Source organism: Equus przewalskii, chromosome 14 (genome assembly GCF_037783145.1).
Source record: "Equus przewalskii isolate Varuska chromosome 14, EquPr2, whole genome shotgun sequence".
Lineage (NCBI taxonomy): Eukaryota > Metazoa > Chordata > Mammalia > Perissodactyla > Equidae > Equus > Equus przewalskii.
Genome location: NC_091844.1, coordinates 19,319,063 through 19,346,582, shown reverse-complemented (window position 1 = coordinate 19,346,582; position 27,520 = coordinate 19,319,063). Strand labels below are relative to the sequence as shown.

The following is a 27,520-nucleotide window of genomic DNA, read 5'->3' as shown; positions in this document are numbered from 1 at the left end:
TTCCCTCCCCTCCTCGAGGTAAGCTCTCTCCCTCCACACCTTTGCTTGGGTGCTCCTCCTTTTTGTTGGTACCTTCTCAGTCCTCGGGTCCCAACTCACATTCCCTCCCCAGGGAGGCCTCCCAAACAGCCTTTCTTCAGGGGCTTCTACCTAATATTATTTTTTTAAGCTCTTGTTTGTTTCCTTCAGGGCAGTTACACAATCTGAGAACCTTGTGCCTCTCCCTCTCCAGAATGTAAGCTCCTGACGACAGGTGCCCTCCCTCACTGAGTGGCAATTATCCACTGGAATTGCTTCTTGTTAACAAACTCTCTTTTAAACCAAAGTAGGATGACTAACCGCTTTCCTGCTTTCTTGCCACGAATGTCTTAAACTGCAAGCAAAGAAATGTAGGCTATGGATAGGGAAGGGGAGGGCCCTCTGAAGAGCCACAGGAAAACAGCGCTATTGAAGACTCTCCGTTTCTCAGTTAGGCATAAGCTGAACCATAAATGAGCTTCTGCCTGCAATCCTGATGACGACGATGACGGTGGCAGTGGCACTAACAACTACTAAGTTGCCTTATGACGTGTCAGGGACTTTACATATTTATCTCTAAACCTCAAAACTATGCAAGATGGGGACTATTATATATACACATGAGAAAACTGTGATCCAAAAGAGACCCAAAGTCCCTCTATGCATAAGATCATTAGACGAATGCCAAGCTGAAATTCTTACAGCCTCATTTTCTCAAGTTTTATTTAGAATGTTCCCTACAAGCCCATTAAGACACACACATGCACATACACCCTTCCATTTCTCTCCTTTCCCCCGACCCCAAACTGGAACAACAAAAAGTCTTCAAAACCATATTCAAATCAAATGGTAGATTTATTGGCTGCCTCTGTTGGACAATGAGGTGAAAACATCTCAACACAGGACATTCTCCACTCCATGTGGCTTCCCCCTGTGCTGAAGGACCAGAGACAGGCGCGCGGGCTGACAATCAGACAATCAGTGGAAACAGCATTGACCTGCAGTTTCCTATTTCCATAATGATTAATCCACAGGCTTAGGAAACACGTTGCTTGTTTTTAATTTCATAGCATCTTCCTCTTTTCAAACTCCTTCAGAAACAGAAGAGAGAGGGGATAAAAAGATAATAGATCCAGATTACATTCATGGTCAAAGAGATTCTGAAACCTCTTATCTTCAGGATTCTTTGAACAGCCAAAAATGACAGAAGTAAAATATGCCAGGATGAGGTGCTTGTACACAAAATACCAGCTTTCAAATTAGTCTGTGTCGGCTTGAATTTCACTGGGCTACATGCGGCTTCAATGTTATGTCTCCTAAATACAGCAGCTAAGAGGCTTTGAATTAGCCTCATTTCTCCACTGCAGTATTACAATTAGGAGTTGACAAACCCGACTAAGCTTCTCTAAACCTTTAATGCTGCTATACATGAACCGCCCAGCCCTTTTAATAAGGCGATGGAAGCAGGTTTGCTTAGTTTCTCAAAGAATAAAATTAAACACAGATTCAGTTATGATTTGAACAAAATGCCACGAACCTCGGAAACATCTGAAAAGGAAGCAATACTAAAAACCTCATTTCTCTAGTTGTAAGAATTAGACTACAACAAAATGTATAGATGCCTGCTGCCACTTACTGGAGCGAAATGGTAACACGTGTCTCCAATGCGAATTTAAAAATTTGCTTTTTCCTTTCGTCTTCTCTTTTAAACAAAATTCATCCTCACACACTCACTAACCACATGGATTTCTTTCAAACACTAGGGCCCACACAGTGTCATATTTCAAAAGACAGGATCATGCAAAGATTCAATAAAACAATGAGTCCGTTTTAGTAGCCCTTAGACTGGGGCAAATAAAGACTGTGCCAAAACATCACTTCCTCCTGGGAATACAATGTGTCTGTTTTCAGCATGCTTAAAGTTTTTTTTGCTGTTTGTTTGCTTTTTTGTCAAAGCTATAAACATCATAAAAATAAAGAGAGAGAGAGAGAGCCCTAAATGATCACTCAGGGAGACAGGCTGAAAATCATTGCAAAGAGATTAGGGAAGACACCAAATCATTTAGAGTGTTTTAAACCACAATGTCCTATTAAAAAGGGAAAAGCAAAGCAAATGGTTAAAAAGTCAATCCTCCAACCTGGAAACAACGATGGCACCCCAACACAGTCACGGCCAGAAACTAAAGGCTGAAACCCTCCACCCTCTTCCTTTCATTTCTTGTTACTAGATTTCAACCCTTCTCCCTGGAAACAAAAACCTATGGCATCAGGGTAGTTATATCCCAAAGATCCTCCATGGAAAAAAAGAAACAGAAGGTAATTTTGTGCACCACCCCTAAATGGAATCCATGGCACTTACAGACTCCAAAACTCTTTCTTGTAGACTGTATCTTGCCACTCACAAAACAGCAAATCCCGATATTTAAAGAAGAGCTTTTAATCAGAACGTTATTCCTGGTTATGCCCAATTAGGACACCAGGACACTAATGGAGTTGCTGCAGACTGTGAAGCTGCACACCAGAGGAAGTTAGCAGATAAGACCCAGAAGAGAAGGCCACGGTTTCCAGGCACCGAGTGTGGCCCCACACTACAAGGCCCAGAGCTCAGAGTGCTCAGAGCGCTCAGGCGACTGTTACAGCTCACCTTGTAGATGGTGGTTCCCAGCTGTGCAGGAGACATGCTGACCACCACTCCTGCGCTCTGCAGGGCAGAGATCTTCTCTTTAGCTCCACCTTTTCCTCCAGCAATAATTGCCCCTGCATGACCCATTCTTCTGCCAGGAGGAGCCGTTAAACCAGCAATGAAGGACACCACAGGCTTGGCCTTGGGACCCTGGAAAGTGATATTTTAAATAATCGAATGAAAAAGTTGATCAAAACTGGACCTCAAATTCATCCTTGCCAGTAAATGGCAAATAGCTTGGGCGGGGCCCCTCATTCACACTCACTAAGAAAATCAACACAAATATGAAGAAGCTATGACTGAAGCCCCCGCAGTCGCCTTTGAGATGACACAACTTTTCATACAAACTCAGGAAAATAATCCTGAGCAAATTCTTTATCTGTTTAGACACTAAACTTCAACTTCACTGACACAAGCTGTTTAACAAATACATATGTGATTCTTTCACTGGAAAAACAAAAAGCATACTTGAAAATATGTTACGTGATTTGTGATAGCGGACTAAGACACGGGGTCAGTTGTTTTATTTCAACTTGATCTTATGTCTTAACTCATTATTAGTTCACCTATAATAAATTTACTAAAAGAAAAAGATGAGGTGGGAAGGTATATTGGAAAGGCCTTAGGACTAGGAGTCACCAAGCTCAATTTGCTATGGACTAAAGCTGCATGGCACATCACCTCTCGGGACCCCTGCTTCCTCATCCACGAAATGAAACAGCTAAACTAGATTGAGGGCCAAAGGCCCGTTCTCCTCTGAAATTCTATCATCAGGACTGGTTTTATGCAATAAAAATCCATTGTAATGTGCTCTATGTGCATAAACAGCCTGCACTAGATTCTGAGGTTAAAAATAAAAACCCACACACAGGAAATATAGGAACTCCTGTCTCTAGACTTATAGAGTAGTTGAAGAAATAATATAAAATACGTATACACATTAATCAGTTAAGAGATGCCATAAAACAACATGTGAATATATGCTTAAGTTTCACAGTGAATGGAAATACCACGTTCATAAGAGCAATCCAGAGGCAATAAGGGATCCAAGTAAAACAGAGGCCTGTAGAAGCAGACTTTGAGCACAAGTGGACTCTGAGGGCCTTCTCTCAGGCACAGCCCCTGCCCTTAGACCAGCAGTTCTCAAATCATCTGGTCTTGGGATCTCCTCTACTTATAAAAATTATTGAGAATCTCAAAGAACTCGTTTATGTAGATTATAACTGATATTTACTCTACTAGAAATTAAAACTGAGAAATTTTATAAATATTTATTAATTCATTTAAAAATAACTTTTAAAAACTGTATTTAAAAAAAATTCTAGTAAGAAGAGTGGCATTTATATTTTTGCAACTTTGAATGCCTAATGTAATAAAGGCAAATGGATTCTGATATCTGTGTTTGCATTCAATCTATTGCAATATGTTATTCTGGCTGAAGTACAGGAATAAAATCCAGCCTCAAACACATATGTAATAGGAAAAGGGAAAACTATTTTAATAGCCTGTTGGGTAATTGTGGATATTCTTTTTTGATACTACACAAACCTCTTCAAGCAGTAATTTCTTAAAGGTTAGATGCAATGTTGGAATCTGAAACCAGAGCAATGAACTTTACTTCGTTACTTTAAAATCCATTGGCCTGTCCTACACTTTAAACGGATCTTTTGCCTACGATGATTTTGGAAGTTGCATTGGTGAGATGGAAAATATAGTCTCAGTGAGTTACGTGGATCTTCCAAATGCTGACACATTCACCATTCAATATCAACAAACCACGTTCATCAGCATCATCCCTGGTTTCATTAGAAAAGTCTTTAGTAGGAGGGAGCTGTCAAGTTTACTGTGGCAGAAACAAGTTTTCCAAAATGTTAATATTCACTTGAAAGCTCAAATTTAATCATAGGCAACAAATAGTATAAGTTGTTCTCCTTGATATGGAAAACAGGTTTGCTTTATTATTGAGAAAAGGTCTGCCAAATACTCAAATCTGAATAACCAGTTTCTCTGTCAATCATTCAAATAAAAGCGGTGTTCCAGGAAAAAAAGCAGCTAGTTCAGCTCACAACTCAATGTGGAAAGTGCTTTACTTTCCATTTTACCACAAAATACTGACAAGAGTCAAGATTTAATAAAATTAATAATTTTTACTGCTTCATCAAGGACATTCTTAAACGAAATTGGCCTTTCTTTTTTTTTGGTTTTCCCCCTGTGAGTACACGGTGGTGAATGACTGCTAGCACAGTTTGCTTCCACTACCCTGTCGGGCTCGGGTGCCAGCGTGCCAGGGTCGGCGTGGTCTGACCCTGCTCACTCCAGCCCCGGCTACCCTCATTCTTCCCTCACCTTTTCTTCCAGTAACTCCAGACTGGAATGCTCTGCCTCTGTTCCCCCGCGAAGAATGTTCTCCCCCTTCCTTGGATACCTGGCAAATTTCTACTTACCTTCTAAGACCTGGCTTGAGCCTCCTTCTCCCCCATGGGCCTTTCTGACTCTTCTTCCCACGCTCTCCACAAATCCCCCTACAGCTGACCATCTTCTGTTCAGGGACCCCCGCTGTGCCTTTGACGCATCCCTACCGTCACCTCAGTACAGGGCTGTAACTCACTTCCCCTCCTAAACTATGAATCCCTGAACACAGGGACTAGGTCCTCCTCACTTATTTCGGTGAGCCCAACACCTACTGCAGTGGAGAATTAAAAAGCAAAGACTCCACAAGTCATTCATTCATTCACTGTGGGCTTGTGGAGGGTAACAACATCTCATATTTGAGTGGCACTAATTTCCACTTGATCCCTGTCCCCATACTCAAATAGTGGGACTAGTGCACTAGAAAGGAACAAGATTATGGTGAACCTAGAATGTCTGACAAATTTACAGTCTGTCCTATTAACAGTGAAGAGTCGCTTGAGATTTTTAAGCAGAGGAAAATATAATGAAAAGACTCTGGGGAAGTGCGGTCTGAAAATAGGATATAGAGACAGAGAGAGAACAAGTGTGAAAGCCTAAAAGCAGAAAGCCCAGTTAGGCTGGTATCAGTACAGTCTGAGCAGATGCCCAGGACTGCCGACTCCTGCCCTTAACCCCTGCAGTCTGACTTCCGCTCCTCCACGGTGTAACGGAGAAGCCAGGCAGCCCCAAGGATGAACTCCACTGCTGGTCCATTGATGTATGCCCACCACTGAGTAGTTACTAACCTCCCTGTGCCAGTTTCCTCACTCAGAATAGAAGGACAAAGACATCTTACTCAAAGGGTGAGGATAAAGGTTAAACACCACCACTTCCGCAGATAATTATTGTCACAGTAAGGATAGTAAGAGTAGCTGCAGCAGCAGATAACATCCCTGCGCGTTCACTCTGTGCCAGGTCTCATGCTAAGTGCTTTGTATAATATGTCACCTGAACTGCTCAACCTAGAATCTTGTACACAGTGGGTCCTCAATAAAAACTACTTCCAGAAGAACTAACGAGGAATAGGAAAACATGTGCCAAGTGAAACAAAATGCGTATGTTTAGTTTTTCCCATTAAATCCTAAGCTATTCAAGGATTCAGAATTCAGCCTAAATACATTTTAAAATTCACTCTCATACAGTGTAATGTTATCTTAACATAACTCTTTTTTTTTCCCAAAATGAAGTCCATTTTTACTTAAATTTCAAACTTTACAACTTCTTTGAATTCATGAGACTCTAATAACATTTTACTCCAATCTCCTAACAATCTACTTTATTCTTTCACTTATTGGACATTTATTGGTGCCTACTGTGCCAGGGGACGGGGCCGGGCATCAAGGATACCAGGTCCCTGCTGGAATCTAGTGTGGAGTGAGAGGCAGGTATGAAGCACGCCCTGCAGAGGAACAAGCAAAGGCAAGCGAGAACGAAAACAACTGGCGTGTCAGGGGTGACAGGGATCTGAAAAGGAAGGTTAGGGTGGTGTGCCAGGACTGGAACACGATGCTAAGTTGGCCTTTATTCTACGTGTAATGAGCAACTGTAATGGTTTAAAACCAGGGAGCATGAGGCACTGATGTATGTGTTTCAGAATGGCAGATAATTTGGGTAGCCTGGGAGAGAAGGTGGGGTGGTTGAAGGAAAGGAGAAGAGATGTCAGGAAGAAACAACCAACATGGCCCAGGGCCTGAACCACAGCAGAGGGACTAATTACAGACAACGCTCTGAATCTCAATACACTACTGAGATCTCAGAGACAGATCTTGCTAACTGAGTGGAAGCAGGGGATGAGAGAGAAATAAAAGATGGTTCTGAGGTTTGTGCCTTGAAAACTGCATGAAGTACAATGTAGTTTATATATACAATCATTCACACTTGAGGAATAAGCACAGAAAGTAAATCCAGGGAAGGATAAAGGGAAGAAAAACCACGAGGATGGAGAAGATGAAGAATGAATCAAGGCCACTGATGACCTCTGCAAACCAATATCAGGAGAGTAAGTTTCAACAGCAGCAGCGGCAGCAGCGAGCAAACAGCCCAGTTAGAGTGCTCACTACGTCCCTGGTGCAACTCTGCTGTATGTTACTAGGTCATTTATACTCCACAGTCCTTACAGCAACGCGAGGAAGCAGGCACTAATGTATACCTATTTTGCCGAGGAGGAAACTGAGGCACAGTGAGGTTAAGATGCCCAAAGTCATGCAACTTTTAAGTGGCAGACAGAAGCCACATGCTGAGGATTAGAGAGTGAATAAAAAATAAGGAAAGAGATCCAGAAAGTGAGGATTGAGTCACATCCTATACGAACATCAGTTTAAAATCAGCCCAGAAGAAAATCCAGTATACTCAAAATAGCTCTTGAAAATGCCTCAAATCACACAAAATCTGCATTGTTTTCTGTATACTACCCTGTACATGATATTGGCTCCTTTAACTCTGTTTTCATTATTTTTCTGTGGCATTCAGTTCACTGACTCTTCAACTTCTGTCACAATTATGGAGAGAAAGCTATCTCTTCCCTCTTGCCTGGCCTCCTGAAGATGCTTCTTCACTCACTGGCCAGGATCAGGGGAACCCTGAAAATCATTCGCAAGATTTTCCCCCAGGTCTTTGCCACAAGGCCCAGAGCACGTTCACTGCAGGGGCTGGCAGGCACCAAGCTGCTTCAGCTGTCACTGTGCTCCTTCTCTCCTCCACCCCAGGAATAGAGCTTAATTCCCGTAGGCTAAATGAAATTACAAAACGACTGCACACTATTCACTACGTTTAATTCTACGGTGGAGACAGCAAGGAAAGCCCTCAATAGGATGTAGAAAACAAAGCTCTTCTACTTGATCTCTGAGGGGAAGTGCTGCTTTCCAAGGAAAGACTGAAGCTGGAGGGAGAGGAGACGCTGGGAAAGGGTAGAAACGATAGGATCTTTAAAAGGTCAGCCTTGAAAAAAAGAGAGAACACCTTTACCCCTGAGATCAGGCGAAAGAACAGCAATGACAGGTGAAACCGTAAATCTGCAGGTCAAGTGAGGGCTTGCAGGCTGATGGCCTGAATGTTCTCCACTCAGCAGGCCAACTCACCTATCACAAGAGCGTGAGGTGATGCCTGGGAGGAGGACTCAGAGTAGAGAAGGGCACTGTGGGAAAGCGGGAGGAGAATCACCCCACAAAGAGTCCAAAGTCTATTGAGCGGCTGTACCGAAGGCCCAGCTCAGAAAGGTTTGATTTTAACTTTTACGTTTCCTTAAAAAGTTCATCTTTGAAAAAACAAAAATAACTTCTAAAATAAGCCTGTGATATTATTCAAGAGCAAAGAGCCATATTTTTCTAAACCCAAACTTACTGAATTATGTTGCTTCAAAAATTCTGCAGCATTTTCTTCTGCATTACCACCAATTTCACCAATCAATATGATGCCTTCTGTGGCTGGATCATTCAGAAAGATTTCAAGGCAATCAATAAAATCTGTTCCATTAAAAGGATCACCTCCAATGCCTGAAAAAGTCAAAGAATATCAAAACCAGCTGAAAATTTAAGGATGAACCATGAAATTTAGGAAGAAAGGTTGTTTTGTGTGGTTTCTTATTTTGTCTACCCACTTCTCACCAACAGTTTGAAACGTATCATCACTCTTGCATTTAACATTTAAAAATCACAAAAGGGGAGCCAGCCTGGCGGTGTAGCAGTTAAGTTCACATGCTCCACTGCAGCAGCCCACAGTTTGGTGGTTCAGATCCTAGGCATAGTCCTAGCACTGCTTGTCATGCCAAGCTGTGGTGGCATCCCACATAAAACAGAGGAAGATTGGCACAGATGTTAGCTCAGGGCCAATCTTCCTCACCAAAAAAAAAAAAAAAAAAAAGACCCACAAAAGGCTACATTTATTTTTGCTTATCATATTACACAAACGCCAAATGGCCGTTGGTTCCTGAAATTCACAAAGACAATCCTCTTTTTGTCTTAGCTCCTTTATCAAGTCTCTTCCCTCTCACAAAATTATTGCTAGATAACTCTTTAAGCATTGTGGGCCAACCCAGTGGAGTAGTGGTTAAGTTCATGCTCTCTGCTTCGGCAGCCTGGGGCTTACAGGTTTGGATCCCAGGCACAGACAGACCTACACACTGCTCATCAAGCCATGCTGTGGCAGTGACCCATATACAAAATAGAGGAAGACTAGCACAGATGTTAGCTCAGAGACAATCTTCTTTGAGCAAAAAGAGGAAGACTGGCAACACACGCTAGCTCAGGGCCAATCTTCCTCACAAAGAAAATAAAAAATTGAAAAAAATAAGCATTGTAAGAAAATCTGTGTTTGTGTTGCAAGAATGAGAATATCTTCTTCGAATAAACATTTAATGAATTTCTTTTCTCAAAGTAACTATTAGATGAGGCACTTTACAGAGGAACCACTCACAGGTTTTAAGACACAAGACCCAGGGAGGGACAGGGACTTATAAAACGAAGTAGAGGAAGGGAAGCAGCATTTATTGAGTGCCAACCACATGTCAAGCACTGTGCCTTAGCACATGTTAGACCTGCCATTTCCTAATTCTTCCAGCCTGTCTGTGAGATGGCATTACTATTCTCAATTAACAAATTAACAACAGGCTGGAAAAGATGGAGTTGGCAACTCTGTTTAAAACCTTTTCTTATTCTCCATCACACTAAGTTATCTTGTATCTAAGATCATGCTTTACACATAGAAAAACTCAATGAATGTTTACAACATTTTATGGATTCGAGTCTTAATAAAAATTTTCCAGGGTTATATTTTATAATTGTTTATTATAAAAAGCTATTTTGAAAGGTTTTTAAAAGGTTTTCTAAAAATTTGAAGGACTATTTATAAAAATGAGAAATTTGCCTGGCTTTTGGCAACAAATAAGATTATTTTAAAACGTCGAAATTGTTTTACTTTTAAAAGTGGGAGGCAGTATGATGTGGCAAAACAGAGGTTCTGGGGAGCTCAACCTTCCTCAAGCCAGATTTTCTCTCCAATAAAGCTGTAATGGGACAACTTTTCAGCTCAGAGGTGCCTCAGAGGGTTGCCTCAAGAATGAAATAATGAATGGCAAAGAATTCAGTAACTGAACGATAGCTTATAATGATGGCAAGATGTAATTATAGTAACAAAAGTCCTAGTAGGAAGGACCATTTCTTCACAACAAGCAAAGTAAGTGCTGTGTTCAGGCACCGAGGCTCTCCAGGAGCCACATGGCCCAGGACATTTGTTCGGCAACGCGGAAGTCAAATCTTGGACGTGAATCTTGAAAATACACAGCAGAGCTTCACATTTAAGCAAAGGCAATTCAAGATCATAACATCTTTTTAATGAAATGGTATCAAAATCTCTTGCAGATAATCATATCAATAATTATTATTGTACTTATTTAATGAAGATACTGCACTCCAATAAAATAATTTTAGCAAAAGTTCCTCACCAACACACAAGGACTGCCCCAATCCAACTTGTGTAGTTTGGTGAACGGCTTCATAAGTCAGGGTGCCAGATCTGGACACAATACCTTAAAGGAAGAGAATTTAAACATATTAGATTATATTCATATGATAGACTATCACATGGTAAACTAAATTACAAGTACAACTATATACAAAATCCATTCCACGATTTGTTATCCAAATAAACAACATCTTCAAATGATGAAGAAGAAAAAGCTTAAATTAAATCAAGGAGGTTTTAAAAGTTAGACACAGGAGAAAGAAAGCATATATTAGTTAGGGTTATTTTATGACTATAAAAGCAGTGTAAGAAAGACCTACAGTCCTCCACATACAATGGCCTTCTACTGCTGCCACAGAGTTAGACGGAAGAATTAATCTACGAAAAGGTCCATAAGGAAAGAAAGAAGGCATCAACGTCAAGTATTAATCTTCAGCTAATAACCCTGGTTTAGGAAATAAATTCATGGTCAGGCTCGCTATATCCTGACACGCACTGACTGCTCAAGTGAGCGCTGTTCTCCCACCATCCGGGTCCCTAAGAGACTACCAGTGGGGCTCACGGTTCTTGGTGACGGTGTTCCTTTAGACTGTAACCTCCAGGAGGCCAGGAAAAGGACTGTTCTCCCCACCCCTGCGTTCCCAGTATTGAGTACAGTTCAGGCACAGGAGGAGCTCAGAAAATACTCACCAAATGGGTCAAAACTGAAAATCCTTCAATGGAGTACAACCACCCACTTAAACAATCTAATTCCCAAAGTTCTAAGACCATTCACTAATGGGATCCTGATTCAAGACAAAAAACAACCGCTGTCAGCATCCCCATCTGTCTCGTTCATTAGTTTTCCCTTTTCTCAGAGCCTCCTTCCAATCTACATCCTTTCTCCTTACACAGTCCCTCCTCTGTGGGACTGTTCATAACTGAGAAGGGTAGGCAGGTAATGCCTATGTACCTGTGTTATTTGGTATATTTAGCCTTCAAACAAAGTAGAGTCAGTCACTCAGCTGTACACCTTTGTGTGCAATTATCTAGTCTCCTTCCCACTCTACTATCTGATTCCTATGATACGGTTATTTGCAAGCTGTCCACTCTACACCCTAGATTACTGTGAAGAACAACTGTTTTATTTATTCTAGTCTTTTGATGGGTCAGTACAATGATCAGTGAATAGTAACACTAGAATGTTATTCTTTTAAATGGCTTTCATTTAATTAGATAAATGAAGTATAAATTATATAAGTGCAAACTGCATACACTGAAGGTAATGAAAGCAATGTTTTTGGGGGAGAGTACTCCTGCCATCCTCAAAGCATATATAGTAAAAGAGACTATCACTTAAAAATATCTATCATAAGCATAGTTCTGCTTCCAAAAAGCACAGATACTTTATTCTTCCTCCTAAGTACAACCAAAAACCCTGGGCATTATATATAAAACAAATATAAGAAATCTCTTAAAGATGGAGAGAAGGCAGAGTGGTTAGGGACCTCAAGACTCAAGGAATGACATAATAGTGAGTTCCCTGGGTTTTCTTTTGCCTCATTTCTCCCAGATATGGAGCTAAAGAAGCCAACATTCCAGAAACACATAAGGGCACAGAATCCACCTCCATCCCCAAAAAAGCCTGCTCTCTCTAGCAAAAGAACCAAGAGAAGGACAGTCTAGCAAAACAGAAAACTTTTAGATAATAACCACTCCATACCAACCAAACACTACAGCAAAAACTGTGGCTCCACCTCCACTCACATGAGCAAAGGCCAAAAGGGAATCCTAGACTTCTACATTTATGAGGCTCTAATGAGACACCCCAACACGCCTGCCAGGATGGTGAAAGAGGCCAAGTAGGCACCCAAGACTTGCATCTACACAAGCTGGTAACAAACCCCTGCCCACTTCTACAGTGTCAGTGGAAACCACGTGGGGACCCTGGATGACCATCCTCATCCGGCAGTAACGAGGCGTCTCTCCATCTCCTTGGTGGCATGGTATCAGAGAAGACCTAGTGGACAGTCAGGACTTGCACTATTGCCCAAAAAGAACAAGTCCACCCCCACTGAAGTGTCAGTGGAGATCACGTGGGGAGTGGGAACTATCATCTCCAGTAAGAAGGAGCCCACCCACTCTGGTGTCAACTGAGGCAAGTAGGGAACTTGGATGTCTCCCTCCACCAGGCAGTAACAAGGCACTGCCCCGTACGATCCCTGCAGAAGCACTGTCAATAAAGGCAGCAACACAGAAGGTCCAAACAAGACAGTCTCATAACATAACACTCAAAATATCCAGGTTTCAATCAAAAATCATTTGCATACAAAAAAGATCTCAAATTGAATGAAAAAAGGCAGTCAATAGATGCTGACACCAAGATGAGGGGGATGTTAGAGTTACCTAACAAGGATTTTAAAGAAACCTTGATAAAAATGGTTTAACAATTATGAACATGCTTGAAACAAATGAGAAAATAGAAGGCCTCATCAAAGAAATACGAAATTTCAGTAAAAAAATAGAATAGAGGCCAGCCCAGTGGTGTAGTGGTTAAGTTCACACACTCTGCTTCAGCAGCCCAGGGTTCACACGTTCGAATCCCAGGTGTGGACCTAGCACCGCTTGTCAAGCCACCCCGTGGTGGCACCCCACATAAAAAATAGAGGAAGATTGGCACAGATGTTAGTTCAGCGACAATCTTCCTCAAGCAAAAAGAGGAAGGTTGGCAATGGATGGTAGCTCAGGGCCAATCTTCCTCACCAAAAAAAAGAGAAGATATAAAGAGCAACCAAATGGAAAGTGTAGAACTGAAAAATACAATAACCAAAGCTAAAAGTGCAATGGATGTGCTCAATAGCATAATGGAGAGGAGAGAAGAATCAGTGAAATGAAAGAACAATGAAAATTACCCAGTCTGAATGGCAGAGAGAAAACAGAATGGGGAAAAACAATGAACAGAGCTTCAGGGACCTATGGAACTATAACAGAAGATCAAATATTTGTGCTACCAGAGTACTAGAAGGAGAGAAAAAAAGAGCATAGGGCTGAAAAAGTACTTGAGGAAATAAAGTCTTACAAAATTCAAAACTTGGCAAGAGACTTAAATCTACATATTCAAGAAGGTGAACAAATCCTGAACAGGAGAAACTCAAAGAAATTCACACCAAAATTCACCATAAACTTTAGAAAACTAAAGACAAAAAAATCTTTAAAGCAGCAAGAGAGAAACAACCCCTTACCTACATAGGAAAAACAATTCAAATGTCATCAGCTTCTTCATCAGAAAAACCATGGAAACAAGAAGTTGAACAACATTTTTTAAATGCTAAAAGAAAAGAACTGTCAATGCTGAATCCTATACCCAGTAAACCCATGCTTTAGAAATAAAGGGGAAATAAGGACATTCTCAGATGAAGGAAAGGTAAAGAATTTGTTGCCAAACAGATCTATCACAAAAGAATGGCTAATGGAAGTTCTCTAAGCAGAAAGGAATGCTAAAAGAAGGAACCTTGGAATACCAGGAAGGAAGAACACAGTAAGCAAAGCTATGGATAGATACAATAGACGTTTCTCAAGTTTTCTTAAGAAGAAATCAAACTGTCCTTATTTGCAGAGAACTTAATTGTCGACAGAGAAAATGCGAAGGAATCTACCAAGGAACTCCTAGTGAGTTCAGCAACATTGCAGGATACAAGACAAACATACAAAAATCAGCTGTATTTCCATAATTAGCCATGAACAACACACTGAGACCAAAATTAAAATACAACAAAATTTACAATTTCTTTTAAAAAAAAGAAATAATTAAGTGTAAATCTAACAAAGCAAGTACAGGGCTTGTATGCTAAAAACTACACAACGCTGATGAAAGAAATCAAAGGCAATCTAAATAAATGTAGAGATATACCATGTTCATGGATTGGAAGATTCAACAGAGTAAAGATGTCCATTCACTCCAGACTGACGTACAGATTTAACACAATTGCTATCAAAAGTGCAGCAAGAGTTTTTGTAGATATAGACAAGATCATTCTAAAAATTATATGGAAAAGTAAAGGAACTAGAATAGCTAAAGTAATTTGAAAAAGAATGAAGTGCAAGGAATCAATCTACCCAATTTCAAGGCTTAAGAGCTACAGTAATCAAGACTGTATGGTACTGGTGGAAGAAAAGGCACAAAAGTCAATGGAACAGAAAAGAGATCCCAGAAATAAACCAACACAAAATGCCTACTGATTTTTGACAAAATGCAAAAGCAACTTAATGGAAGAAAGATGATATTTGCAACAAATGGTGCCAGTGCAATTAGACATCCACAAGCAAAAAAAAAAGAAGAGAAAAGAACTTTGATCTAACTCTCACATCTTACAAAAAACATTAACTGAAATTAGATCGTGGATTTCAATTGTAAAACTATAAAACTTTCAGGAAAAAAAATAGGGACATAAGGCTAGGCAGAGTGTTCTTACACTTGATATCAAAAGCACACTTCATGTAAGAGAAAATTGATAAATTAGACTTCATCAAAAACTAAAAACTTTTGCTCTCTGAAAGATGCTGCTAAGAGAGCATGAAAACACAAGCTACAGAGAGGGAGAAAATATTTGGAAATCACATATCCAACAAAGTACTAGTATGTGGAATATATAAAGAACTCTCAAAACTCAACAGTAAAAAAGCAAATAATCCAATTAGAACATGGGCAAAAAAAACATGAAGAGACATTTCACTGAAGAACATACACAGATGACAACTACATGAAAAGACATTCAATATCACTAAGCATTAGGGAAATGTAAATTAAAACCACAATGGGATATCACTGAACACTTATCAGAATGGCCACACATAAAAAGTGAGATCACAAACGCTGACAAGGATGTGGAGAAACTGAATCACACACATTGATGATGGAACTGTAAAACGGTACAGCCACATTGGATAGCAGTTTGGTGGTTTCTTAAAAAACTAACATGAAACTACCATACAAACCATCAACTGCATTCCTGGGCATTCATCCCAAAGAAATGAAGACTTACGTTCATACAAAACCTAGTAGACAACTGTTGATAGCAGCTTTACTTGTAATAACCCCAAACTGGAAACAACCCAGATATCTTTCAACAGGTGAATGTGGTACATTCATACCACTGAATACTACTCCGCAATAAAAGGAACAAACTATTAATACAACCACCTGGATGAATCTCCAGAGAATTATGCTGAGTATAAACAGCCAATCCCAAAAGGCAACATTCTGCCTGATTCCATTTATATAGCATTCCTGAAATTACAAAACTTTAGAAACACAGGACAGATTATTAGTTGCCAAGGATTAAGAAGGGAGTGGGAGCAGGAGGGAAGTGAGTGTAACTATAAAAGGGCAACATGAGGGATCCCTGTGGTGATGGAAAAATTTGTATCTTAACTGTGTCAATGTCTATATCTTCACTGTGACATTGTATTATAGTTTTATAAGATGTTACCATTGGGGGTAACTGAATAAATAGTATGAGGAGATCTGTATTATTTTTTACAATTACATGTGAATTAAAATTATCTGAATATAAAAAGTTTAGGAGTGACATCAGCATCATGGAGGAGTGAGTTGTTCCCTTTGTCTCTCCTCTCTAAGTTACAACTAGTAGGATATCCATGACCACCAAAAGACTCCCTGCACAGCACCAGAACGCCTGAGAGATGCATGCATCCATACATTGGTGGACTGGAGCCCCAGGAGGCAATGGAACTAGAGGAGCAGCCCTCCCCCACCCCTGGTAGCAGTAATCCAAAATGTAGACACCTTCAGTGGGAGCAGTGGTATCCTGACTGGAGGGTTCAAAAAGCACACCAGCGCCAGCAACCAGAGGCTGCAAGAGCAGTAAAGGTACTCATGGCTTAGCCCCTGCCCCTCCCCCAGTGGTGGTGGGTGGTGCCTTCGACCTGATCCTTCAGAAAACACCCGTGCTGCCAGCACCCCCAGACAACCTGGGAGGAGTAGCACAGGTGGTGCACAGGGCAGCAGCACCTGAATCCATGGAGAGCCTGCAAAGAGCCAGTTGGGGAACGCCAGACCCAGGCAACTCCAGAAGCAACACAAATGCTCGCAGCCTAGTGACCCTGGTGGCAACACCTGAGACTGTAGCAACATCATAAGCAGCAAGGCACCAGCAACCTCGGAGGCAGAAGCAGCAGAAGGAGGGCACTGATGACACCAATGGCAGAGGCAGTGGAAGGTGGAAAGTGCAGGCTCTTAAATACAATGAGAAGCAGCTCAGAACCAAAGTAATCAAAGCTTTACTCAAATAAGAAAGAAGTTTACTACCCCCAATGCGCCGCTGAGGATCAACTCATCAAGCACCATTCTTCATAAAATACTGTAGAACAGAAATAAAATGACAACTCTCCAGAAACCAAACTTCAAGTCACAGAAGATTGCAATCTGACAGAGAATTCAAAATAGCTGTCATGAAGAAACTCAACAAGTTACAAGAAAACTCAGAAAGACAATTCAACAAGCTCAGGAATAAAATTAATGAACAGAAGGAGTACTTCACCAAAAAGATTGAAACTCTAAAAAGTTTAATTCAAACAGATTTTTAAAAAAGGATGGAGGGGTCAAGTATGGCATGTGTGGTTCAGAGCAAAAACAAAAAGTCTATCATAAGAGAAACAAAAAACATGGTGCAACTAAATATCAATTTGTAATCCGATAACATTTAATTAGCTGATATATTAGTATTATTAGCTGTCATTAACACAAACTAGAAAGCCACTATACGATTTTACTGCTATCGTATTATGCCCCATTCAGAAATATCCAAGGGACTGAAATTCCTCCCTTTCCCTAAACTCTTAGCTTAAGCATTTGAAGTCACTGAGGCTCCTGAGACTATCAGTACTGGTTTCAAAATAGTAATAGTTAGTACAAATAATCATCCTTTCTCCCTCACCTCCTGAAAAATCTTGTAGTGTCATGTATTTCTTTTACGTGAAACTTTAAGTCCTTTTTCAAAGGAATTAAAAGCAGTCTCCCAGAGGATTGCCTCATCAATGTGTTATGGCCATTTAGAGAACCAAGGTCAAGGCCTTCCCTGAACTTCTCTTAGTCTTTTGTTTTTGTGGTTTATGGGCACCTTAGAAAGCACAGTGGTAATCAGAAAGCAACTCAGCACAGGACACTCCTTCTTCCATGCCAAGCTCAGGTCTACAGCAATAGTCATTCAAAGCAGACCAAAGAGGATAAAGAGGACTCAAATACATACAAGAGCATCAGTGACTACGTGGTCAGGCCCCCACTAGAACTCAGATGATCCGTGGAACTCCCTGTAACTTCCCTCATAAGAGAACTTGGTGAGTAGGCTATTGGCAGCAGGGCTGACAGCTCTAAGAGACATTAGTAATAAAGACAAATCATGACCTTTAACCCAGTCCTGTAAACTACACAAGTGACATTCACCCACGATGTTGGTTATTCTTACTTGTATTAACAGACATGGTTTATAGATAGAGAAAATACTGTAACCATCTATTATTGTGGAGAAACTGTAGCTTACTGAGAGTTAGGTGTGAGGAGTCTAAAAACTGGCATAAAGGGCTAACTTTGAAATGTTAATTTGGTTATTTCCTCAAGGCATTAAACAAGTAGCACTGCAATTTCCCCAAAACATTTTGAAAAAATTTGTGATGTCCAAGAGGGCAAAGTAATTTTAGGATAGGACACAAAAGACTAACAATAAAAATATTCACAGCACATATATCTCACAAAGGACTGACATCTAGAATATTTATAGAACCTCCAATAATCAACAATTACATTAAAAATTATCTAAAAAAGACAATCCAATAAAAAATAATGTGCAAAAAACCTAAAAGATAGTTCACAAAGGAAGATACATAAATGGCCAATAAGCACATGACATCATTAGTCATCAGGGAAACTCAAATTAAAACCATAATGAGGCATCATTTCACTCCCAGTAGAACGGCTAAAATTAAAGACTGACAATAATAAATGTTTGTGAAGATGGGGAACAACTGGAACACTCATACATTGATGGTGGGAATGTAGAATGTATAGCCACTTTGCAGGGCTATCTGGCAAGTTCTTAAAAAGTTGAACATACTTTGAGCCCATGACTTAGCAATTCCATTCCTAGGTATTTTACCCAAGCAAAATGAAAATGTGTCCACAAAAAGATCTCTACACAAAAGTTCACCTTAGCTTTATTCATAATGGCTCAAACCTGGAAACAACCCAAACGTTCATCAATGGGAGAATGGACAAATTGTGGTACAATCATACAATAGAATATTACTTAGCGATAAAATAAAATTAACTATTAATACATACAAATACATGGAAGAATCCAGTGTGCTGAGAAGGCAAAGAACCTTGAAAAATCCCCAAAATATTTTCATTGATTCTGTAGAATTATTAGTTTCTCAAACTCATTCAATTCAGGGTATACAACTGATTCACTATAAAACTTTCTGGTAAATTCTACTAAAGTTAAATTAATTAAAATGAATTTGATTTGCACAGTCACAAATTCTCTTTGTGAGTTTGAGCTTAGGGCAAAGAATTTTTTTTAAAACTATAAGAAACATACTCACCCACTCTTCCTTTCTTGTGAATATGGCCAGGCATGATACCAATTTTGCATTCTCCAGGCTGAAGGAAAGAAAATCAGTTTCAGAAGAGTGAAAAAAAACTGTAACTCCTAAGTTATACAAACAAATACACTTGGACTGATTCAAAGCTAGTTGGCCTTGTGAGAAGCCAAATCCAGGCTTATTTTTATTTTTCACACTCACATTGATGACTCCAGGGCAGTTCGGCCCGATCAGCCTCGTCTTTCCCTGGCGCAGCAGTCTGTGCTTGACCCGCACCATGTCCTGCTGTGGGATACCTTCAGTGATGCACACGACCAAGGACACTTCCGCCTCGATAGCTTCATTAATGGCAGCAGCAGCAAAAGGAGGAGGGACATAAATGACAGAAGCCGTCGCTCCCGTCTGTTCTTTGGCCTGAAACATTAACCATGAAGCACTTTATTATCGGTTAAGTCATAAACATTGTAAAGTAAATTCAATACCATGATTTTAATAACGTCCTGGGGCCCAGGGAGGAGCCCCAGGAGACATCGGATGTCTTCATTCTTCCCATTAACAAGTTCAGTACGCCGTCAGAAAAGATCAGAATCAAGCCCATCCTCTCTGCCCCTTGGGACGCCCCTCTGAACTGAAAGATTCTGTGACATCCCACTGAAAGCACTAACGGATGTGCGTTTGTGTCCCCTCATTCCTGTGGCTATCTTTATTTTTGATGTTCCGCAAGACACTGTATCACCCATTCGGTACCAAAGACCCTGCACGTCCCGAGGACAAAAAGAACGAGTGAGCCCCCGAGCCTCAGAACTTGGCTCTCAAACATCTGTTTAAACACACATCACATTTCACAAATATTATCAAGAGACAGCAAAAATGAAGTAGTTTTTTTAACTGACAAATTTTTACTCTAAATGTACATTGATTAGAAATAATCTAAAACACACGTGCATAAATGGCCATAGAATAAGAATGTGGGTCAAGTAAGCATTAGGGTCCACTCCACACTGCCCCTCACAATGCAAAGCACTTAAAGACCAGCAATTTGGCCGGTGTTCTCTGTGTGGTCTTTAAATACTACTCTCTACATATATCAACACAGATGTATCCTTCCTCCACGTGTGGCCATGTCTCTTCTAGTGTAATGGAAGCTCCCTGAAGACAGAGATTGTCAGTAATCTGTGACTCTTCAAGAGTGGCAGCATCTACTTTGTGAGAGGGCTCTATATAGGTCTCAGTTAAGGCTTCACCACAACCCTGCATGCTTAGCATCCTCGTCCACAAATCAAGATGCTGACACCAAGAGATATTAAGTAACTTGGATGAGGTTACATAGCTAGGAAGTGGCAGAGCCAAGATTCAAAGCCAGGTATATCTAATTCCAAAGTGTCCATTCTTTTCAGTTATAGCAGGCTACCTCCCTACAAATGCAAAAATGTAACTTAATCAAGATATAAATCAAAACCTTTTGTAAAGTTGTGCCCTGGGATTTTACAACAGATACGAATACCAAGGGAAAGAACATACAGCTGCAATAGAAGGGACAGAAGCAAAAAACAGTGTCTTCGAGAATCATCCCTGAATGATTCTCCACATCCCCAGAGGGAGGAGCTTTCTCTACTGCATCCCTAATAAAAAAAGGTACGTTGACAGCAACACAAGAGCAAAGTCAAAAGATGCTGACAGATCATCCAAAAATGATGCCAGGGGTTAAAAATAATTTTTTAAAAACTTTGTTCATGGTAGTAACAGAGAAGGGGTTACAAAAGAATTAAAACTAGCTTGTCAAAAGAAGTTAGATCACAGGCATGTAGGTATTTTATGGAAAATATACCCCACAGCCTTCTACCTCTTAAGGATACAAATACTGTTACAAGCTAGACTGTGACAACAGGGTCTGTGCTGACAAATAACACTGGATGAAAGGTATCCATCCTACCCATTTAGAAAGCTCTTTGTAACAGCTGAACAGGTGAGAAATACAGTATCTGTCAAAGAACTTACAGAATATCCCAAATGTCATTATCTATTTGTATCACAATGAATAATAAATGAATTGCTTAGGAACAAAAACTTTCTTTAAAAGAAAGCAGAAAGACTTATGACAAAAGTCAAATCTCCCTAAGGGAATTAAGAAAACAGTTTCTCTCTATACGTTGTGGTCATGAAGTCAGCCACAAGAGAATTTAGAAGGGAAAAAAAGACAAAAAGCAAAAATTTAAAGCAAAAAGATTTTAAATGATTCTTCTACAGGACGTACAATTTTTTGACTTTTTTAACTTTTCAAATACAGTACACTTAAACACACAGACACACATGTAGCAGACCCTATTCTCAAGTTTAACATAAAATGAAAATTCCAAATTTGAATGAGAGTTTTTTTCCTACAGTTTAGGGTTAAGAATACAAATTAACTTCAATTTGAAGTTAGTATTCCAAAGAGAGATTAAGTTTATAAATTTGTACTTTAAAAAATGCAATACTTTAAAACACGCCTTAAAAGCATGTTTATGAAGGGGGGAGGGATACATTTTTTATTACCAATACAGCAATCCCAAGTACTAAGTTTATTTCCTAGATTTTTTTATTAAATAGCCAAGAATTTGTACTATAGTTTTTTTTATAATACTATTATTTCTGTATATATTCCTATAAGTGTAGAAAGAGAATGAAAGAATACCCCCAGTATTTACACTGAGTTTAAATAAGCTTTCTATAAAGGCAAAATCTGAGACATGGAAAACACTATAAAATTTAATTTTACATACTTTTATCTTATCTGAATTTTTACAATCAGCACATTTTAGTTTTGTAACAAAGAACTAAAGTTTAGTTTAAAATCATTTTAAAAGTATTAAGAAATCAGCAATTTGGGGAAGAGACTAGGACTCTGATTTGTCCATCTGACTCTACAGCTCAGTTCTTTCACAAAGGAACACCACACTACTTACTCTGAGCCCTGCTAAGGCTGCCACTCAGCAGCTATGAGACCACACGCAGGACCCTTCACCTCTCTGCACCCATAGGATCCTGGTCTTTAAAATGGGGCTGACAGCAGCACCTACTTCAGAGGGCTGTGGTGAGGCCTGAATGAGGCATGTATAGGAAGTGCCTGGCAAAGAGTCCATTCTCAGTAAGTGTTGGGGGCATGCTGACGTGCTCACTACTAACATCCTGGAAGAACGAGGAGTAAGGAAAAGATAATAAGCCAAATGGAAGCCAAGCCACTCACTTCTTCCCTTACGAACTGATACAGGCCTATAAACCAAAGTGACACAGGCCCTGGAGAAAACATCCAGCGCCTATGTGACTAAAGTGAACACATTGGTTTTTATTGTGATTCAAATTTCTCTAGATTATTGGATTTTAAAATAGCAAGTGACTCTCCCAAAAGGGACACAATTAAGATCTCTAACCAAAGTAAGCTTGCTCTTCCTCTGCTTTTCTTTTCTTACCAAACCCAGCACCATTAATTACCTCCTTCACAGTATTAAAGACCGGTAAGCCCAGATGCGTCTTGCCTCCTTTCCCTGGAGTGGTTCCTCCAACTAGTTGGGTGCCATATTCCAATGCCTGCTGGCTATGAAAGGTGCCCTGAGGGGAAAAGCACAAGACTCATGAGAAAAGGCAGGCTGGGAAGCCTGAATGGAATCTTCACCAACTTGGAAAAGCAAAGCAAACAGGTTAACCATTTCCCAGAGTGTAACAGTAAGATATATCCAAGTATTCTCAACAACTTAGTAAACACAGCTTAGTAAACAGGCCTCTGCAAAGCCAAAATAACTGTTTTTTAAAAAAGGAGATCTCGGGGCTGGCCCAGTGGTGCAGTGGTTAAGTTCGCGCACTCTGATTTGGTGGCCCAGAGTTTGTAGGTTCAGATCCCAAGTGTGGACCTAAGCACCGCTCATCCAGCCATGCTGTGGCAGGTGTCCCACACATAAAGCAGAGGAAGATGGGCACAGATGTTAGCTCAGGGCCAATCTTCCTCAGCACAAAGGGGAAGATTGGCAGCAGACGTTAGCTCAGGGCTAATCTTCCTCAAAAAAAAAAAAAATTAAAAATTAAAAATAAAAAAGGAGATCTCTTTTTATTCCGTTTTCAAATTTGGCTGATGATCAGAAACACCCTGGTATTTACTTAAAAGAATACCTCCTTTTCACTGTTCCTCAACTCCTGACGTCATCACATCCCGCTTTACTCAGTTTAAAACCCACAGTCCATCATTTTTTTGTTTTTGTTTTTGTTTTTTTCACTCTTGACTCTCTTTTTTTAATTAAATCTACTTCCTGAATATATCTTGAATCTATCCATATTTTTTCCAGTTCCAATGACTTCACCCTAGTCTCAGTCACTGTCACCTCTCAGCCATACTACTAGGATAACAGCTTCAAACAGGTCATTCCTTGTTCTCTCTACCCTTCCTCTACTCTTTTTCTCACACAAAAGCCACAATAATCTGTTTAAAAATACATAAATCAGATCAAAGCACCTTCTTGTTTAAAACCATTCAAAGGTTTCCCTTGCTCTTAGAATAAAGTCCTAAATCCTTAATAGATCTCTGGGCCCTCCCTACCCACTTCACTAGCCTCATCTTGCAGCATTTTTACCTTAATTAAGCTCCAACCACTTTGTACTTCTTTCAGTTTCTCAAATGCTCATGGCCCATCATTATATATATACAACCTTGGCTCTATCTCACTTCAACTTACACATCTGGCAAAATCACAACCTTGGTTAAAAACCAATTCTCCACCTCCTCTAAGACTGCACACGCACAGCCAAACAGTAGCTAAAGAAAAAATAAAACCACGCTAACTTGTCCTACTTTCAATGATCACTACCCTTAAGTGAGCCTTTAATGCTGCCCAGCCAGCATCCTGCAATTCCCGGTCCATTCCCTCTCCCTCCTCAACCTCAGCACATTTTGGACACACTGATTCACTGTTATGGGGTTGTCCTGGGCTTTGTACAATGTGTAGGAGCAATCTTTACCTGTTCTCAGCAGATGCCAGACCATACCCTCCTCCCCACCCCAATCAGTTGTTGTGACAACCAAAAACGTCTCCAGGGATTGAAAGATTCTTTTTCACTAGGCTTCTGGGGCTCCACTTCGCTTGGCTTTCCTCTTCGTTCTCTTTCCCTAGACTACTTTTCTTTTTCATTTAAATTCGCATTCTTGGTAATCTCATCCCTTATCATGGCAATATCATCCATACAGCCACAGACGCACACACACCTCCCCATACCTAGCCCAGACTTTTGCCTTGAACTCCAACTCGTGCCCAAAACCAAGTTCCTGGTCACTCCTCACCAGTCTACCCCATCTCAGTTAAAGACAATTCCTCTCCTAACAGACGTTCAGACCAAAAACACTGAATTCATCCTGATCTTCTCTTTCTCGTATATCCCATGTCAGATGCATCAGTAAATCTTATCGCCCTACTTACAAAATATAACCTACATCTTACCCTTTCTACTGCTACCACCTTGATATATCACCATCAACTCTTGACAGAACATTGCCCTTGCTCCCTTTCAATCTATTCTCAAGACGGCAGCCAGAACGATCCTTTTAAAACATAGGGAAGACCTTGTCACTCCTCGAATCAAATTCACCAGTGGGTTTCCATCTCATTCACAGCAAAAGCTAAACTCCTCACACTGGCCTACAAGTCAATATTCAGTCTGCCTCTTCACATCAGAACCCTTCACCTGTCTGACCTCACTTACTGTTCTCCCATTGCTCATTTCACCCAGTCATACTGGGACTGCAGCTTCCACACCCAACTCCTGCCTCACGGCCTCACTGTCCTCTTGGCCTGGAATACATTTCCCCTCGAGATCCACTTGGTTCCCTACCACATCTCCTTCAGATCTGGACTCAGAGGTCAGGCTTCCCCTGATCACCTGATACAAATCCCCCCTTCCCCATCCCAACCCCCACCACAACTCCACACACATACACATACTTCTCCTCTCTCTGGTCTACTTTTTCCACAGCATTTACACTTTCTACTATACCATATAACTTACTCATTGATTTTGTTGATGTGTTTCTCTCCCCCACCACTAAAATGTAAATCCCATGAAAGCAATGATTTTTGTCTGCTTTATTCACTGAGAGATGGCGCCTAAATCAACACATTACATACAGTGGGCACTCAAAACTGAATGGATCTATGTGGTCATTCTACAGGGACCTAAAAATGCTGACCTAACTACTCAAGTTCTATTAAAGGCATAAAAATAGGGGCCTTAACAGGGACTTCAGAAATTTCCTGATTCAACTTCTTCATTTTTCAAAATAGGAAACTTAGCCCTGAGCCCGTTAACTGACTTGTCTAAAGTCCTTATGGAGTTTTGGAAAAAACCACAGACCTTGCTCTCTCTTTAAGTCAGTGCTATGCAAGGTGTAGTCTATAGACTTCTGCTGGTGTGCAGTGAGATAAATGCAAAAAGAAAAAGAAATGGGGAAAAAAGAGAAAAATCTAATTTAAAAAAGTGACAATGTTTGCAAACCTTTAGCAATCTTATATTGCTGCAACTTTCCTTACATTTTGCAAAAAGTATTGATCTGCCTTAGACTGTAAATTAAAAACAAACATGCACACCAACTGGTCTTTCACTCCAGATAGTTTGAAGCACTGCCCTAGACTACGACACTGTTAGATAAAGTCAAATGGACCACTTTTTTAGTCCTAATGTAGTGCTAAACAGGGATAACATTTCCTGTTAATAAGCTTATCTTCCTTAGTTTTCTCATTACCACCATCCAGTGCACAGTTAAGAATAGGAATAGTTCTAGCAGCTCATGAAAGCCTGCACAAGAAATTCCACCCATTGGAAATCTGCATTGCTGGAATCCACTCTGAACTACAAATAGTCCCCACTCACATACAGAACAACGTGTGCGCTGAAAAAAAAGAACTAATGAGACAAATGCAGACTTCCTATGGAGATAAACTCTAAATTCCAGGTCTCACTGTTACCTCTATAATAAGAGAATCTTAACCAAGAAATCTGAGCCAATTAAGGCTCCCAATTACTTAAATAAAAAAAGTGAATGAGAAACAATGTAACTGCAGGCAACTGAAAACTACTGAAACCAACCTTGGATTTCAGTATTTAGGCAAACCATCACCTAATTTAGGAAGCAGAGGCCATTTCAAATAGTGCTTACACCATGGAAAATGGTTCTTAAAAAAAGGTCAGAGGTTAAAATGTCAGAGGATCATATAAAGTTTAGCCAAGAGAAAAACAAAATCACACATAATAAACTTATGTGGGGAATTTGGGTTAATCAAACATTTGATTATATGTAACAAAATTAATATTTTAACTGGCAGAGGGGTGATAAAATGTACTTCAAATCTTAGATAAGCACCAACTTTGTTTAGAATATATATATATGTGGAAGTGATACACATAAAATACATGGCTATCAGGATAAATAAACCAATTTTAGCTATGAATAAAATCTCAAGATTTGGGGTGTTTCTTTCTTTGTTGGTGGTGGATTTGGTTTTTTTTTTAAGATAGTAGAGGAATGGAAGAAAAAGAAAAAAAGTCTACTGCAATTCACCTTCTTGTGACCAGTTATTTCAGAAAAAAGGCAAAAGGACACTTTACATGAAACAGCCTTCTAACCATATTCATTTGTTTAAAATACAGAACTATATAATTCTAAAGCAATTTCTAAGTTCTTTAAAAACAAAAGTTACAGAAATTTGGATATTTAGGGATCATTCTCTAGATCAGGGGTTGGTAAACTATAGCCTGAGGGATTTGGCTTGCCACTGGTTTTGTAAATTAAGTTTTACTCGCATACAACCAGGCCCATTCACTGACATACTATCCATGGCTGGTTTCGCTATTATAATGCCGTTGAATAATTGCACCTGAAGACTGCATGGCCCACTAAGCCTAAAATGTTTACAATCTGGTTCTTTCAGAATAAGCTTGCCAACTTCTGCTCTAAATTACCAAAATACCACAGAATGGGCATGGCCATTCTTTCAATTATAGAAAAATTACTGACTTGTTTTTGGTTTTTGGGTTTTTTGTTTTTTTTTTTTTTTTTTGCTGAGGAAGATTGGCCCTGAGCTAAAATCTGTGCCAATCTTCCTCTATTTATAGTATGTGGGCTGCCAGCACAGCATGGCCTCTAACAGAGCTGTGTAGGTCTGCACCTGGGAACCGAACCTTGGGTTGCTGAAGCGGACCAGGACTGGCCCCCTCCAAGAAAACCTTAACTTTTAAATTACAAAAAAAAAATCATTAACTGCTTTTGTCTTGCCATATCTCCTTTAATAAAAAAAG

The 27,520-nt window shown here is 40.0% G+C and overlaps 1 protein-coding gene across 2 annotated transcripts in view; it reads right to left on the bottom strand.

Moving 5' to 3' along the window:
* Positions 1-854: 854 nt before the first annotated feature.
* Positions 855-27,520, bottom strand: part of SUCLG1 (succinate-CoA ligase GDP/ADP-forming subunit alpha) — a 38,008-nt gene continuing 11,342 nt past the window's right edge. For both annotated transcript variants that reach the window (XM_008515967.2, XM_008515968.2), the window contains 7 exons: positions 22,679-22,795; positions 19,409-19,621; positions 19,208-19,265; positions 10,590-10,673; positions 8,492-8,643; positions 2,663-2,851; positions 855-1,109 (listed from right to left, as the gene is read on the bottom strand). In XM_008515967.2, the coding sequence (XP_008514189.1) occupies positions 1,083-1,109; positions 2,663-2,851; positions 8,492-8,643; positions 10,590-10,673; positions 19,208-19,265; positions 19,409-19,621; positions 22,679-22,795 (840 nt within the window). In that variant the 3' untranslated portion in view covers positions 855-1,082. The remainder of the gene's footprint in view (positions 1,110-2,662; positions 2,852-8,491; positions 8,644-10,589; positions 10,674-19,207; positions 19,266-19,408; positions 19,622-22,678; positions 22,796-27,520) is intronic.